The sequence below is a fragment of the Bos indicus genome, chromosome 15 (genome assembly GCF_029378745.1).
Source record: "Bos indicus isolate NIAB-ARS_2022 breed Sahiwal x Tharparkar chromosome 15, NIAB-ARS_B.indTharparkar_mat_pri_1.0, whole genome shotgun sequence".
NCBI lineage: Eukaryota > Metazoa > Chordata > Mammalia > Artiodactyla > Bovidae > Bos > Bos indicus.
Window position 1 is genome coordinate 66,246,472 of NC_091774.1, and position 17,279 is coordinate 66,263,750.

Genomic DNA, 17,279 nt, shown 5'->3' on the forward strand with positions numbered 1-17,279 from the left:
GACACGAATGAGCGACTGAACTGAACTGCACTGAACTGAGGCACACTCCATTTGGAAGGGCGGTTTAGGAGTCAGTGTAAAATCTGCCCTGTTCCTTTCTTCTTGCATTTGGTAAAGGCAGAAGCACAAGGAAGAAGTCTCTCTCAGACTCCCTCATTGAGGATGGTGTGGACCAAAGTCCCCCAGACAAACAGTGATGGACATGTCATATGAGTAAGAAATCAACCTTGGTTGCTTTAAGCTCCTGAGTTGTGGGAGATAACCCATACTGGCTGATTCACAAGCGTAATTTTGATTATATGCCATTTTTGTCCAACTCATAACTTTATAGCATAAGATGTAACTCCACTGTATATTTAGGCTTCCTAGAAAATATTAATTTAGACATTGTAGGTTTCAATTCACAAATTTTTCCAAAAGGAACACTGGAGACACTTACTATGTAATAAACACTAGCTTAAAATTGGAATTGAAGGAGAGTCAACAGCCAAGAGAAATTGGAATCCACATTTATTAATGAGAGATATATACATAGAAGTTAAAACACTTAGTGAAATATTGGATTTAAAGATTATTTCCAGTATATAAAGAATATCCAGTTATTTTACACATGTAATGTTACAGTAATCAGTCCACATTGTAAGAAAGCTAAAGGTGAAAGTAAAATACTTCAAATACCCAAAATGTGCTTTGCCAACAAGGCATTTCCTAGTACCATATGTAAGAAACAACCCCCAAATTAGTTGAAATTTTTTATCTTTTTTCATTCATTAAACCCAATGTGCTATAGATGCTCTACATTACATGACTTTAGATCAATGGGGATTGTGAATGTGAGGGAAACAATTACTCTTATCTTTCATTCTGGATACACACAAGAATCTTCAAAGGTAATTCTACCTAAAGGCTAGATTTCTTTCAGTAAGGTTTCCATCCTGAATATGACACAAGTTGAAGAAGCCACATTTTCAAGGAAAAAAAAAATGTGCCTGTTCACACTTACATCCTTTCACCCCAGTCTCTGGAGTAGACACTGAAAATTAACATGCTTTGTGCCCTCAGAGGATCTCCTAAGCTTCACATTTCTTGTGAAAAGAGAGGAACACTCAGTGTTCCCAGCTGCACATGGTCATTTTTCTCTGTCCTTAAAGAAGGAAAAGGGGGTTACAGGAGCTATAGACCTCATAGCATTCAACTCAGTGATAATTAGAATGTGTGTTTGGGAGGCAAGTATATAATTGCATTAGTTAACCTTCTCTTCAAACACTTGAAACACACACAAAGCCTAGGAGCTAGAGGTCCTACTCCCTTCACATATGCGGGATCTGTGCTTCACTAGCTGTTTTTTTTGCAATCCCCCCAAGAGTATACTGACCATGCTTGTGCTTCTCATGCTCTTTCTAGAGACAGCTGTGCAATTTACTACCAGAAGTGTGCTTTCGTGGGATTTTACCTGCATGGCAGTTAGTGAATGCCTTTCCTGTACCCCAACTCAAGAAACCAAGAGGGACAAGGCTCTTCACAACCTTTAAGTCATGAGCATGATGATCGGTATTTGGCAACCAAAGAAGCAGAACTTTAACCTACAGACATAATGCTAACATGCTTATGCTCAGCAGATGAACCTTTCGTCTCTTTGAGCTCAATTTATCAAGCAAATACAAATGTCTTGGCTGCAGATAAATGTCCTTGTTCTAAATCTACCTAGGCCTAGATAATCAAAAGTTCCACAGATGTATTCACTGGGTACTACATAGACATCAGATGACCTTTGACTAAGGATCATGACACATATCCAACACCCCCTTGCCCTGAATCACATATTTACAAAGATACTGGATACACACAGACTTTCAACCAATCATCAGTACAAAGGATTCACAGATAAGTTCTTCACTGATATACATTCCCAAGTCACTTTAAGAAAGAGGAGAAATGATTTACCACTAGCTATCTAAGAAGGAAAAGAAGGATTTTCAAAACATCAATCAACATGTCTACTGCACTTAGATAAACAGCCAAAAATAACATTTAAATTAAATTACAATACATCTATATACCATTTCACTGAAATTACACATAGATATCTACATTATAGCTACACAAAGTGCATAGGCACTTTTCTTCATGCGTGAACCATGTGTTACTGTGTATACACAAGAACTTCATGCTTGACAGCTATCTGTACTTGAAAATCACAGATATAATTGTTGCCAGTTGAGGGCACATCTAATCTGATTGCTTAATGAGGAGTGGATTTAAATACACACCAGTACACTTTCTATGTATCTATTTCCTAAAACATAGCAAAAATACTAGCCCTACAATCATATTATCAGAAACTGTGTTTGGCGGAAGGAAGACCCTTCCTTGTCTTTGCAGTGATTATTGATTTGTCTTTTGGGGAAATTTACATAGATTGCTACTCACCTGAGGACAGAATCTACCTGGGCTGCTTCTGAATAATTTCAGTGAGACTTTAAGCCCCATTGATAAAGTATTGCTTCATAGCTGGTACTAATGTGTTTTATTTTAACCTTAAAAATATGTGCTCAATTCACATAACAATGTGACATTTACTACCAATTTGCTTGGCAAGAATGAACTGCAACAAATCTGTACTGATTGGCTTCCTCACACTCACCCTCAATCTCTGCTATCCGAAGTTTTCCTAAGCTAATTTTCACATAAATTATTAGGAAGGCATGGAGATTATAGAGATGATTCCACTATTAATCATCTTATTTTTCATGTTCTTGGAGAAAAGCAAAATTAGAAAGCTTAGGTGGAATAACCAGATGTGGTATCAAAAATAAAGAGTCAGCACCATTCCTTGAGTTAAAAAGCCTAATTGTTTAAATATTATACATATCCTAACCAGCTAAAGGATTTAACTGACTCTTTGTTCTTAATGGTCATTTTGTTCATTGCATCGCAAAGGACTGAGTTGTTACATTTTTCAAATGTGACTGTATGCTCAGGAAACAATGACAGCTCTAAATTGCTGTAGAAATGTCTTGTGCTTGAATTAGTTGTAATTATACATATGTGGTTATATAGAAAATACCGTAAGAAAATATCTGTCTGCAAAATTACAGATACTAAATAGATCCATTCAGTCTACACTGAGTTCTTTATGGTTTATGAAGAATAGATACAAACCTATATAAAATTATTAAAGGCTAAATCAATATTAAATATACACTATCCAGGACTCTAAATAAGTTTTCTCATGCTTTTTATAAATAACAGCAAAGAAGCCCAGGGATTTGTTTAAATAAGAATGTAAGGTTGGATTGGAGGAATCTGTGAATTTTGGAGAGTACAATACTGATCAGAGGGCAATATATTTTCCTTGGTAACATAAATTTTTACCAGGAAGCCAAAATATGTCTGCTGGCAGCAAGATCAAATTAGATTCACAGTTTGCCAGCTCTCTCCTCGAGCCATAGAAAACAAATAGAAAAACAATATACAAAAATCCTCACAAAAGTATCTTTTTATATACAAATCTCTAGAGTGACCAGATAACCTGGTCTGTCCTGTGCAACATGGAAATGTAATGCTGAGATTTCCTGGGGGAAGGAGTGAAGGTCATTTATGGAAAGATTTGGCTGCCAAAGGATGAGATCCGAGTAAGGAGGAGAACTCTCCTGGGGAAGTAAGAAACCAGAGTACCAGCTTGCTGATCATACATCTCAGAGAACTTGCTACATGGGGGCGAAACCTCAGAGATAGGCTAAACTAACTTCCTGGGCTAGTGTGTGCATTTCTCTCCTACCAAAGGCAACAGACTGTTTTTAGGCAGCTTACATGGTTGCCATGAGAAGAAACAGAACCCCAGAAGGAGTGAGGCTCCCACTGCATCATCTCCACCTCCGCGGGGAAAGATGACAATGGTCATGGTCATAAGTTACGTTCTAACACTCACCCAGGGATGAGGGGTGTCTCTGGAGAAATTGGAGACCTGTTGTTACCTGGGCTCTAGGTCAAGTGCTGACTCTTCAAGGTACAGGGATCTGTTCAGTAGCAGGTTTTATCATCAGCCCCAAAGGGCCCTGTATAACAATCAGAAGGACTTTAAAATATATCGAAATGGATACATGCTCCAGAGGTAAGAGAGTGAGGCAAGGCTGGACATAGGCAAGCTGATCAGTAGTTACTCAGAGTGAATGAAATAACAACTTGAGGGCTTCTCTTACTTTTTCATATGCTCTTATATGGGTCATACTACTTGATGCTCTGGTGTTAGGTCTTCTGCAAGAAAGATTTAAACAAACAGAAACTAACTCTATCCTTTCAGTACTAGCTGTACATCTCTCTGCCCCGCGTTTACAGAGCTGAGGTCTTTGTTAATGAAAATGAAATGTTAATGAAAATGAAAATGTTCGTGGCACAGTAACACAAATCCTATTCCGTATTTAGCAGAAGTTTGGACAAAGAGCAGGGATGCAAACAGCAGCCCATTGCAGTGATACTGGAATGTTCAAGAGATTGTTCAAAGGCCATGGCTGGTCACACGCCCCCTGCAGACAGACCATGCATCTTATTCACTTTAAAAACTCTGAGCATAGAAGAAGATCTAGGATCACCAATACAAGTCCACTCTTGTAAGATAGACCTTCTCCACCTGTGATGGGATGACCACAGTGAAAACAAACCAAGAGGAAATTTTGAAAATGAACTCAATCAAACATCTCTGCAAACCTTTCCAGAGAAAGGACTTGGCTCGATCCCACCCTGTATGTGGATGTGCGTGTCTGAGTACTGGTGGAAAGGAAGGTATTTACAGACAGCTGCTGTTATTGTGTAAGCCTTGCACCAAATTTCATAAGAGTGTTCAAGTTGATTTGCCAAAGGCTCCCAAATTCCCATACTGCGTTGGCAATTAGGACCGTCTGGAGGAAACTGTGTGTTTTGGGTATTCAGTGTGGGCTCTGTTGCTACAGCAGGAATGATGCAAGACCTTGAGGGAGGCCACAGATTCATCCTGGCCCCTCATGGTGACTGGGGCAGCATTTTTCCCTGAGCTGAATGGCTACTTCCACTAGGACAGCACATTAAGTAAAGGACAGTTTTATAAAAGGAGGTTGGTTTGTATTCCCAAACACCAAATGGTAGATGAACATGGCCATCTTCCAAGCTTGTTCTAAGACATCAAATGAAGAGAGAGGCTTGAACTTAATTTCTCCCAAAGGGAATGAGAAAAATCCAAATTGATTATTCTTTATTATGGGCTCCTCTGACTTACAATACAAATAAGTAATGTGTTATAGCAGTAAGTAAGTATCCCAGGCAGAGCTGGTGGTAAAGAACCTGCCTGCCAATGCAGGAGACATAAGAGACGTGGGTTCAATCCCTGGGTGGGGAAGATCCCCTGGAGCAGGGCATGGCAACCCACTCCAGTATTCTTGCCTGGAGACTCCCATGGACAGAGCAGCCTGGTGGGCTATGGTCCATAGGGTTGCAAAGAGTCGGACACAACTGAAGTGACTTAGCATGCACATATAGAAGTAAGCCTCTTAAGAAAAAGAAGTTAAAGCAGAGATAATTATATGGTGGTTTCTTAGGAATGGATGGGCATTTTAATAATTTAATCTAGCCTGTCCTTTTTTTTCCCCCCAATGGTGCTAATGTGTAAAGTGACTAGTGTAAGTTGTATGAATAAAAATGGGCAGAGTCTCAGTCAAATGTTTCTCTTCCTAACTGCATTATTTCTCCTCATCTCTGTTATTTCTGTTATTTCCTAAACTAGCTGTGCTATGAAATTAGATACTACTCAATTAAGATTCCTTGTCATCTGTTCTAAAAGCAACCTTTGCACTAACTTGGATGGTCATTTACTAAACTGAGCAACAATGATCACTGGAATAAGAAGAGAGGAAAAGGAAGAGCGGAAGTTGAATTTTCTTTTCAGAAAAAAATCAAAAGCAACTGATGTCTGAATAGCTTTGCACTCACTTCATCCCAGAGACCAACCTGCCAATACTGCAACCTGTCTGGGTTGGTGCTCAGTGGCCCTTCTTGGTTTTAGACAAAATTACCAGATACTGAGACCATTTATCTTCTTTGACAACTAGATTTATAAAACTCTCACTTCAAAATTCCTTCAGGCCTTTTGCTTTTAACCTTAATCTTTTCAGGCTCCTGGATCATCATATTGTATTCAAACAGCAAGTATTATATAATTGGAAAATCCCACTTGGTCCCTTTCCTTGGCTTGGAATGAATTTATTTGGAGAATAAGCAAAGCCCAACCAGCAACCCATGCGACTGTATGGCCCCAAGCACTGAAGAGTAATGAAGTGGGAATGGCCGCCTCCACTGGGTATAAATTCTGAGCATTTAGTCATCACAGCAGGCAAGAGCTGCTGAGGCTTATCAAGAGTCTGAATGATAGAGAATTCTCTCTGAACATGTGGGTACCTATTTGAATTCACTGCTGAATTTCTAACAGCTACTTGGTTCAGATCATGAAGATCTGCATGCTCTAGATGACTGCCTTAATTCTTTAACGCTCTTTGTATGGAAAACATAGCACAAACAGAACCCTTGATTCAGACAAAAGTGAAATATGGTACCATACCTTTTGCTATTGGGAACAAACTGAAGTGTGGTATTTGCAAAAACACGGCAGGATTGGGTTTCCCTCTGGAGATCCAGTAGGTGAATTGTTGTTACTTAGTCATTAAGTTGTGTCTAACTCTCTTGCAACTCCAAGGACTGTAGTCTGCCAGGCTCCTTCGTGTCCATGGGATTTTCTGCCTGACTCCAAAGTGGCTTCTTGACTAGATATACACTCGCAAATGACATATGTCTCTGTGCACAGGTGGAAATGATCTGAGACTTTCTAATTAACCAGCTGTTGGGATTCCTGACCTTACTGACCAAGAGTACATCTCCCCATAAACTGAATTTCCCCTAACCTTTCTTAGCATCCACCAGTTCAAATCCAAAAACCAGGCATTTTGGCAACCTTTCTTTAGACTTTCCTGAACATCGAAGCTGATGAGTAGTTAAAGAGAAGTCAATATTTATATTTTATGGAACATGGCAATTCTGCAGGCTATGGGTTGTGTTTCCACTCCCAAAAATAAGAATCAAATCTGATAACTACTTGATTCAGAACTTACCATCTAAAGTTTTATATCAAAGATCTGAGTGATTTAGATGATTGCCTTGAATTTCTGGTGCTCTTTTCATGGGAGGCACATCCCCAAAGGTCTAAGATAAAGCTCTGCCTTGAGAGCTACTCCATTCTTTTCACGAATAGGACTTGATTCATTGAATTGCAGTAGGTAATCAAATGATGATGCCACTTGGGTTTTTCAAAGGATATAAAGGAGAAAGGAGAGAATAAAAGTCTACTTGCTTTTCTCCTGAAATGGTTCTGATTCCTAAATATAGTAAATGAGTCCATAAAAAATGATGTTGCCAAAGCCCTGACTTAACAGAACTTACAGGGTACAGTGTGTATATCTAGCCTGCCATGTCTGTGTACAAATGTAACATTTATGCATGATCAAACATGAATGGAGTGTTATAAGCATTCATATTTGTGTTTGACTTGTTAAAATAAATCTGTGCATACAACTGACAAGTTATAATATCCTGTTTAGAAAATGGTTGTTAGAGGTATATTCTGGATCTACTTGTCCTGTTTATGGCACATATGCTGGACAAGGAAACCCCAATGGGCATGGCATGAGAAGAATGAGAGCAGCCTAAAAAACCAGAGGACACAGTCACATGTCAGTTCTACATATACCCTGGGTTTTCAAGCTACTCCTGAATTTGAGAAATTGCTTATTTTTAACTGATTTGTTGAACTTCCAAATAAACCGATTTCCTAAGGATATTCTCATGAAACTTACTGCATACAGTTTCAAACTAGAAAAACCCGCTTTGTTAAGCTGAGCAACTAGTTTCTTCTGAATACACTGTCCCCTTATATATGTATAGGCTAACTCAATAACTAGGAAAAAACTGAAGACAAGCAGTCATGGAAGACTTTCAGGCAGAATCTTTGGAAGACAATCTTGAGACCACTCCTTTGAGCAGCCTGTCAGTATGTTCAAGTGCTAAGCTGGCCTTAAACAACAAAACCACCTGTTCCTAGATGGACAGCTACATCCTTCTCCTCACCATAAAAAATGCCCTCAGAAGCCTGACTTAAAGAGACTCCTTAACAGTTTCACAGTTAAATCCAGGAACCATCCCTATGACCCATGACGTCTACTATAAAGGATGCATTTACCACTACTACATTTCAGCAAGCCCTTGGCCACCCTCTTAACCGTCCATCTAATGAAAATGAAGACCAATGCATTATTTTCTTTTAAAGCAAAGAGCTACTTAATACTGCTCAATAGTGATTGTTATTAAAAAAAAGAAACCAACTAGGGTTAAGAGACAAAACTACTAGACTCTCATGTCTCTTGTGTGTTCCAAAGTTTCCCTACAGGAAAGAGTAAGGTCACAAGGAGTAGGTAATGAAGGGCATGTGATGTCCATACACACCTTCTCCTGTGAAAACTTGGACTCTACAACTATCCATGAATATCTCAGTACACATCTGCTGGCCTCAGATGACCACCCTGCTCCCACATTGGACCAAGGTTTGCAACATTCCTTAGAGTCACCTTACGAAAATACTGTGGGTTATTCAGTAGACAATGATAGTACAGACACTGGAAAACACAGCTTGGAGATGCCTGCAGCATGCAAGGCACTGATGAGTTACTCCAGTATTATATTACGTATCCCCGCAAACTTCCACAGCTTGGAAAAGATTCCGTCTGTGAAGTTCCGTAAAGCCACACTTTTCCCCTACTCTATGGTTCAAGGCTGCCTTGACTTTGCTGTAGAAATGTCACCTTTATAGGATTTCGCACATGTGTTTGTTTTCTGGTTCTTTCCACAGAGAACACTGGGGAGGAAGATGGGTTCTGCTTTCAACTATGCCCTGTAATTGGTTTTAGGTGCTTTGATAAAATATAACAAGAAGCTTTCTACATATTAGATGACGAATCGTGTTTTGGTTTTGCTTTTATCATGAGATTAGTATGAAAAGAGGCACAGCCAACGTAACTGTTTTCCATCTGTGAGGACAGTAAAATGATTAAGTCTTTTAGTCTGATGAGAATATGACAGAAATAATTTGGAGATGAAGATAGAAACCCAAATAAGAATTTTATGGACAAAACATAGATCAAATAATGTCACTTGATTTCACTATCCAAGGTGATGTAACCCAAACACAAATTTGCATCTGGTTAAAATTTGTGTTGACTGTGCTCTCCAAGTATTGTCAATATATACAGCAATTCTATGTAAGCTACACCCTAATCCATTACTGAATTTAGAGCAAGTTATGAAACATACTTTGAAATTCAACAATTATTCCCATAGACTATGTGGGGTAGGGCAGAGACTCAGTGGGTTCCGTAATAGGCTGCTCTTAAGATATGGCTCCAAATGTGACTCTCTTTGAAACATTTAGTCATTCAACTTAAAGACAGAAATTCAACAGAAGAGAAACTGTCAGAGTTCCCTAAGATGGGTACTTTCTTTTCACCAAAAAACACAAGGGCAAACGCTCTAAGACGTTGAAGGGGATTTCTTACAAAGGCTCTAAGAGAATCTCTTGTGTGCTACCAGGTGAGGCTGGGGAACACTGGAAAGAGTAACACACCAAGTGTGTGCTCATTATTCCAAATCCCCAGAATGTGCCACATGCCTTTAGTTGTGTCTCCTGGAAAAGAGAGCACCCACGCTTCTACATCTTGAGAGAAAAGGGAAGCTGGCAAGAATGCGTCTTCAATTCAAACTGATTCCTCCAGCAGCATCCATTCAAACAATAATACAAGTGAGAAAATGAGACATTTACGAAGCATTATTTGGCAATGACACACAGCACCGTGCCTGTCACTGACTCACAACAGATCCTCTAAGCCTCAGCTAATAGATTAAGTAAACAGAAATAGATGTATTTTTTTTCTTTTTAAAGAAAGCTTGTTTATATCCTCTTTTACCATAAGATACGTTGGGGGGTTTATTCAAGAATTTGCTGAGAGTCATATCCTTATTTTTCATGTTTCCAAGGTTCTTCCTCAACACTGCAGTCGGCTGACTTTCCATTGGCTGCCAGAGTTACCTGAAAATAATTATCATCAACATCCAACTTACAGGTCATGAACCAGAAAACCACCCCGGGGGTTATGTGGAGGAGCACCAGACCCAGGTTCTACTACGCAACTTAAATATTAATGTTAGACACTGTTCTTTCCAAATTGATTTTAAGCTGGTCTTGGTTTTCAACAATGACTTGCACACTTTAAAAATGCGTATTTGCCTTGGGGAGGTATCTGAAGCACTAGAGCGACTTTGCAAGTTGGGGAATAAATAACTTGTATGACGCTTTTAGGGTTGTGAGGGGGTCTAATTAGCCATAGACTCACCACACAATAACACAGCCCTTAAAACACAGTGCCCCGTGCTACTCCAGACAACCGCAGAGAAACAAAAAATCCAGAACCAGCATCTAGTTCTACTCATGCACGTGAAAGGTTCGGTTTCAATGAGCCCGGGTGGATTTTATACATGTCCAATTTTAAAATCAGAAGTCATGGTGGTCTGGCTCCACCTTATAAGCTGTCCAGGCTTTAAACGTTGAAAGAAGAAAAGAAGGGAATTAAAAGCCGGGGATCAGTAAACCTAAATTATTTCAATGCAGACATTTATTAATCAACTATAATCACCAGACTGTCCGGATTATGCTTCCTGGGCTCTAAGCAAACTGAACCCTTCCACAAAATGGGAGGTTTCCCCCTCCACATCTAAATCGTTATCCTAGCTTACCTTCCATCTGTCTGTCCTCAACGTCATGTGCAAACTTAAACCCACGACTGATATTCCACATAATGGAGAGACTGGATTTATGGAAGCATTAGGACATGGAGACATGACAAACGGCAGCAATGATTGAAAGAAATCTGACCTTCTTCTTACCCAAGTGGAAGGGAGACACATGCATTATGAACACACAAAACATGCTAGGGACAGAAAACCAAATGCCTTTCATGAACCAAGCAAATGAAAATAAAAACTACTCCTTCCACCAGTCCCCATGAAGCCTCCATTTAAAAAAAAAGACCATGCAAGAAGCAAATGTAAGCATCACATGCAGTTATTCTGGTTAAAATAAAAAACATTGCATAATTTCCAACTACGGTTACAAGGCAAGAGTCTGAAACTGGAGAGGCCAACATGACATCACAATGCTTAAAATGGTTCAAGTTGTGACCAGAGCAGCAGCAAATTTGTTTCCCCTTCGGTGACCTGTCAGGAAAGACTGCCAGGGACAAACTGCCTGGAGCAAGCTGCCTGTTCTCCATGACCTCGGATGGGCCCATTTGCCTTTTAGCAATGAACCAGATCAATAGCTGTGCAGCATCATAAATCTCAGTGTGGTGCCTTTGGAAAACCAGACAGAACCTGGGTGGTGGTGGGGGGGGGTTGTTTTCAAATATTAGGACCTCTGTCTCTAAAGTAGCTGGGACAGCAGTTTTGGGGGGGCATTCCCTTTTTCTGACTGGATTAAAGGAAGTCGGGGCTCCACCACCCCCATCCATTCCACCCGGCTCTTTCCCAACATCTGGGTAATAGAAAAGCCTAAAGGGTAGAGGACTGGTGGAAAGCACTGAGGTCCCCAGCTCAGTTTTTAAAACAGTGGAACAAAACAGACCAGAAAGAGTTTCAAAGGCAGGAGTAAACATAACTCCAATACTCTGGGTAAAGCCTGCGAGTTCATCTCTGTAGCTCTGGCTGCCTCCTCTGTGCATGGGTGTCAACCCAGCGGATTGGTCAAGAACAAGAAGAGTCAGTTGCCTGACCTCACGATCTCCACAGAGCTGAACTCGATCACTTAACTAAAAAATGAAAACAGTGAATACTTATTAAACCAATATGGTCGTTTCATGACCTGCTCAGTTTCATTACTTGATTATCTAAACACTAATTCACCAATGAGTGGTTGGTTCAGTGGTTAATTACCTAGAGAGACTAAGCCACTATCTCTATGGAACAGCCCAGCAAAAAAAAAAAAAAAGGTTATCTGAATTAAAGCATAGGGTCAGGATGCTAAAAGGATACACTCAGTAAATATCTCTGCAGAGCCCGTTGCATCCCTGGCACTGCTTTAGGGCACAGCAGTGATAAATAGGAATACAGTTTCTTTTCTCATGGGCTTATTTCCTAGTGATAGGGAGAGCAGACCAACATTTCCCTTTGGGGGTTGAATTGTTTGCTAAAAAAATGAAAGGAATTTGTCCTGATATGCTTGATGTCCTTTAAGGGAAAAAAAAAAAAAAATCTGGGAAGTCTGAAATCTAAAACTATCCCCACGCTTACAAATCTTCCTCAAAACTTGTCCAGTACAATATTGTTAAGAAGTATGCTGAGATGCTCCAAAAGGGTCACTCCAAAGGTAATTAACTTCCAAGATCCTTCTATTATATAACTGCAAAATTAAAAAATACATATGGTGATTTTATTTTGGTTCATACTACTGTATTTCCTTGTATGGCAGCCATTGGGATCAAGCTGTATCTTTGCTATGTAATTGTACATTCATTTTGCTGTCCTCCAGTGCCTAATTCAGGGCTTTGCAGGTTATGGGCACTCTGTAAAATGTGATTAGTAATCAAAATGTAGGAAGTCATAGGAATAAGATGGGGGTGCTCAATTAAACCCCACAAGGCACACAATAAATACTTGTTAAATATAATAGAGCATAAACCTATTCCATGAAGTACTGACTCTTGTTGACCAAAACTAACGTTTTGATGGAGAATAATCCAGCATATTCATTTAGATGTGGAAAACACTGACTTTCCAGGAGAATGGAGTTTACCATTTAGGTCCATCTTAATTTCCAACAGTTTTAATTGTTTTCACAGAGTTAATTGATTTATGCAATTGCCTCTTGATGAGTGGGATCCCTCCCTAATTTTCATTAGAAAATTTATGCACAATGTAGCTGATACAGAGGGGATGAGCCACTGGACTATGTTATAGTCCAATAAAGAGAATTGCTTCTATGTCATCCTTAGTTGTCTGGCATATATTCGGAATGACCCAGAAACATAGGGAGAAATTAATTTTTAAATGAGATCAACAGGAGTCAAAAAGGTCTCAGAAACCTGTGTTGGGTTCGGATTGTCCTCAACTGCTGTCTAGACCCTCCAAAGTTGACCTTGCTCACCTGCCGGGGTTTCTCCAAGTTTGCTTCACTCTGGTCATGACACTCAGTCTTTGACAATGTCAAGTTAGTTACAATGAAGGCAAGACAGAGCCCATTGAGCTTTAAGACTTAGCATCCAACAGCTTGGAAAAGAGTCCAGAACATCCATGCTTCAGGGATAATGGTGCTGCCAGGCAATGTGTGACATGTTGTGTTTTTTAAAAGACATCTATGGATAATTGTCCTGAAGGAGACAATTGCTTCCCCATTCTTGGAGCAAAGTGGCTTCTAGGTCAAAACTCATGCTCCCATGAAAATAATTAAGAGAATGATAGCTTTGCAAAGTTATGTGGGCATGTTTCTCTTTTTCTTTTTTTTTTAACCAATACATGATATACAGCTAGGAGGAACACTTGTGCTACGTAAATCAAGTGATTCTGGGCATTTCTCTTGATGTTTCACTTGAGGAACAGAATATCTGAAAGTCAGCAAAGCCCTAGAAACCACAAATTCTTGAGCATAATATTCAGACAAAACTGATCAAATTTGCAGAGTAGGTGGACAGGGGAATCAGAATGATTGTTTTGTATCACAGAGACGAAACAAGCAACCATCTGACTCTTTCACTGTTAGACTTACTGATCTCCTGCCATGTTAGACACAGAGTTAGATGATCTGGGACTCATCGAAGCTTGAGTTATATGATTCTTTAGAAAAATAAATGTGATGATAATACATGCAGGGCTTTTGTGTTTGCTTTAAGAAACTGAGCATGCACTATTATATACAGGTCTCGATATCCATGAATGGGAAAGGTACCTTGCACTCATCTACTATGACTGAGTTGTGTGCGGCATAAACACACTGGTTTGAGTTGCTCTCCCTATGGTTCTTCAAGTCATCATAAATGGACTGAGTCTTGGTCATTTCGATATCTTCATGCACTCGGTGCTGAGAGTCAATGGTGTCCAGCTCAGACTTGGAGAGGTGATAGACAATCCCAGCCCCAAAAGAGTCACCCACAACATTGACAGACGTTCTCATTCTGTCCCTGGAGACAAAGAACAGAACACGCTTAGTGAGGAAGCAGTATGATGTGAGGGTTGAGAGGTCAAGGTCTGGACTGGAGAGCCCTGGGGTTGAGTTCTAGCTCTATCTTTCACTCTGGACTTGTGACTGGCCTGGACCAAGTGACTTCACTTTCATGAGCATTGATTTCCTTGTTTGTCAACTGGAGATAACAATCGTACTTCTCTCATAAGCTTGTATGAAAATTAAACGAAATGATGTACATAAATTGCTAGCAAAATGTCTAATGAAATGGTAAGCCCAATAAACAATGGACTCTCTAGAGTCCATGAGAAAAGAAAGGAGGCAGGAAGGAGGAAGAATTAGAGGGAAACAATGTCCAGTAGTCATGTAGTCATGAGAGGTGGACCATAAAGAAGGCAGAGTGCTGAAGAATTGATGCTTTTGAACTGTGGTGCTGGGGATGACTCTTGAGAGTTCCTTGGGTGCAAGGAGATCAAACCAGTCAACCCTAAAGAAAATCAACCCTGAATACTCATTGGAAGGATTGATGCTGAAGCTCCAATACTTGGTTACTTGATGCAAGGAGCTGACTCATTGGAAAAAACCCTGATGCTAGGAAAGATTGAAGGCAGAAGGAGAAGAGGGCGACAGAGAATGAGATGGTTGGATGGCATCACCGACTCAATGGACACGAGTTTGAGGAGGCTCCAGAAGTTGGTGATGGACAGGGAAGCCTGGCATGCTGCAGTTCACGGGGTCTCAAAGAGTCGGACATGACTGAGCAACTGAACCAAACTGAACTGAAAGGCGTGCAGCACCAGTAATCAAGTTTGAATCCTCTTTCTTTCATTTTGCTTCACATTCTGTGTACATGCTAAGTTGCTTCAGTCATATCTGACTCTTTGCAACCCCATGGAATGTAGCCCACCACACTCCTCTGTCCATGGGATTATTCTGGCATGAATACTGGAGTAGGTTGCCATTCCCTTCTCTAGAGGATATTCCAGATCTAGGAATTGAATCCATGTCTCCTGCACTGCAGGCAGATTCTTTACCATCTAAGCCATTCATATATGATGGGAAATTCAACGGACATGAACTTGGGCAAACTCTGGGAGATGGTGAAGGACAGGGAGGCCTGGCATGCTGCAGGCCACGGGTTCACAAAGATTTGGAATGACTTGGTGACTGAACAGCAACAACAACGTCCAGACCTCAGAATTAGTACCCAGACAGCAGCCATTTCTAGTTATGTCCAGCAAGTCCTCTTGATTTAAACTGTTCGAAGAGTCCAGATTACCTCTACTTATTTATTAATTTTTTGTGAAAGAGTAACCACCTATGAATTCCCTCATAATAGAATTTTATCTTTTTTGTAAGGATCTCTGCCCAACACACACATACACACAGACACAGCTGTTGGGTAAGACACCCAGTCACAATTTCCTCCCTGACTAATATGTGTAGTGACGATGTGCCCTGAAAAAAAACCAAAATACTTTCTCTTGCTCTTTCTGTTAATCTGAAAAAAATAAAATCTTCCAGAGGGCCTCTTGAACCAGGAAGGACTGAGAAAAATCCTTCCTCAAATCTGTTTCTCAAGTTCTGACTTGGAAAAAATAGGATGGCTCATAACACTCCCTCTCAAAATGTCAGCATCGGGAAAACTAATTAAGTTCTTAAGAGTAGGTTGTAATCTCTCACCCATAAGTTAAAAACAGTGTGAAGAGTCCTTTTGACCAGATTTGTGAGATACTCAAAGTTCTAAAAAAGAAGGATGCTGGAAAATCACAAAGAAAAGAAAAAGGAGTTTAAGTAAAAATGCTACCGAGACATCTTAGCCCAGCACTTTAGCATTCGATTCAAAATTTAAAAAAAGAAATAAAATGAGGATACCAGAAGTGGTTTAAGGCAAAGTGGAAACCTTAATTGGTTCTTGGAACAAAAGCTTAAAATAAATTCTACCTGCTCTGATCAAATCTATTTCTCATGTAAAGTGAAAGTCACTCAACCATGTCTGACTCTTTGCAACCCCATGGACTGTATGTAGCCTGCCAGGTGCCTCTGTCCATGGAATTCTCCAGGCCAGAATACTGGAGTGGGTAGCTATTCCCTTCTCCAGGGGATCTCCCCAACCCAGGGATCAAACCCATATCTCTTACATTGCAGGAGGATTCTTTATCATCTGAGCCACCAGGGAAGCCCAAGAATACTGGAGTGGGTAATCTATCCCTTCTCCAGGGGATCCTCCCAACCCAGGAATCGAACCCTGGTCTCCTACATTGCAAGTGGATTCTTTACCAGCTCTGTTACCAGGGAAGCCCGGTCATTATGAAGTTGCAGTAGAAGGAGTCTGGCTTGGTTCTCTTGCAAGGAGCTTGGGAGCCAGCCGTCCTTCTGGTTTCGAGCAGGAAGATACTGTCCATGAAAAAAATACAGATCACAGCCCGCTTCAACTCTCAGGGACATCTCTATATCTGAGAAGGTTCTTGCTCTCCCTTCTGTTTAGAGAATCTACCTCAGAGTGATAGTCTTAATATGAATGAAGACTGGGTCTTGAGGTCATCTATAAGTCTCAGGCACTTGACATGGAGATCACTAAGAAGCCCCAATATAAGGAGATGAGATGGAATTATGTAGTAAGAAAAAGCCTGGGACTTCCCAGGTGACACAGTGGATAAGAATTCGCCTGCCAATGCAAGGGACACGGGTTAGATTCCTGGTCTGGGAAGATCCAACATGAACCCAAGAAACTAAGCCCATGAGCCACAGCCACTGAGTCCCAGGGTCTAGAGTCCATGAGCCACAACCACTGAAGGCTGCATGCCTAGAGCCTGTGCTCTGCAACAAGAGAAGCCATGGGATGAGAAATCCATGCAATGAAGTGAATAGTAACCCCCACCCCCTGCAACTAGAGAAAGCCTGCATTCAACAACGAAGACCCAGAGCAACCAAAAAGAAAGAAAGAAAGGAAAAGCTTGGATTCTGGAGGCAAGCTAACTTG

The 17,279-nt window shown here is 40.4% G+C and overlaps 1 protein-coding gene across 5 annotated transcripts in view; it reads right to left on the bottom strand.

The window, feature by feature from the left end:
- Positions 1–493: 493 nt before the first annotated feature.
- The window catches only part of SLC1A2 (solute carrier family 1 member 2), a 169,791-nt gene continuing 153,005 nt past the window's right edge, over positions 494–17,279 (bottom strand). For all 5 annotated transcript variants that reach the window (XM_070804037.1, XM_070804038.1, XM_070804039.1 and 2 more), the window contains 2 exons: positions 14,063–14,294; positions 494–10,156 (listed from right to left, as the gene is read on the bottom strand). In XM_070804037.1, the coding sequence (XP_070660138.1) occupies positions 10,085–10,156; positions 14,063–14,294 (304 nt within the window). In that variant the 3' untranslated portion in view covers positions 494–10,084. The remainder of the gene's footprint in view (positions 10,157–14,062; positions 14,295–17,279) is intronic.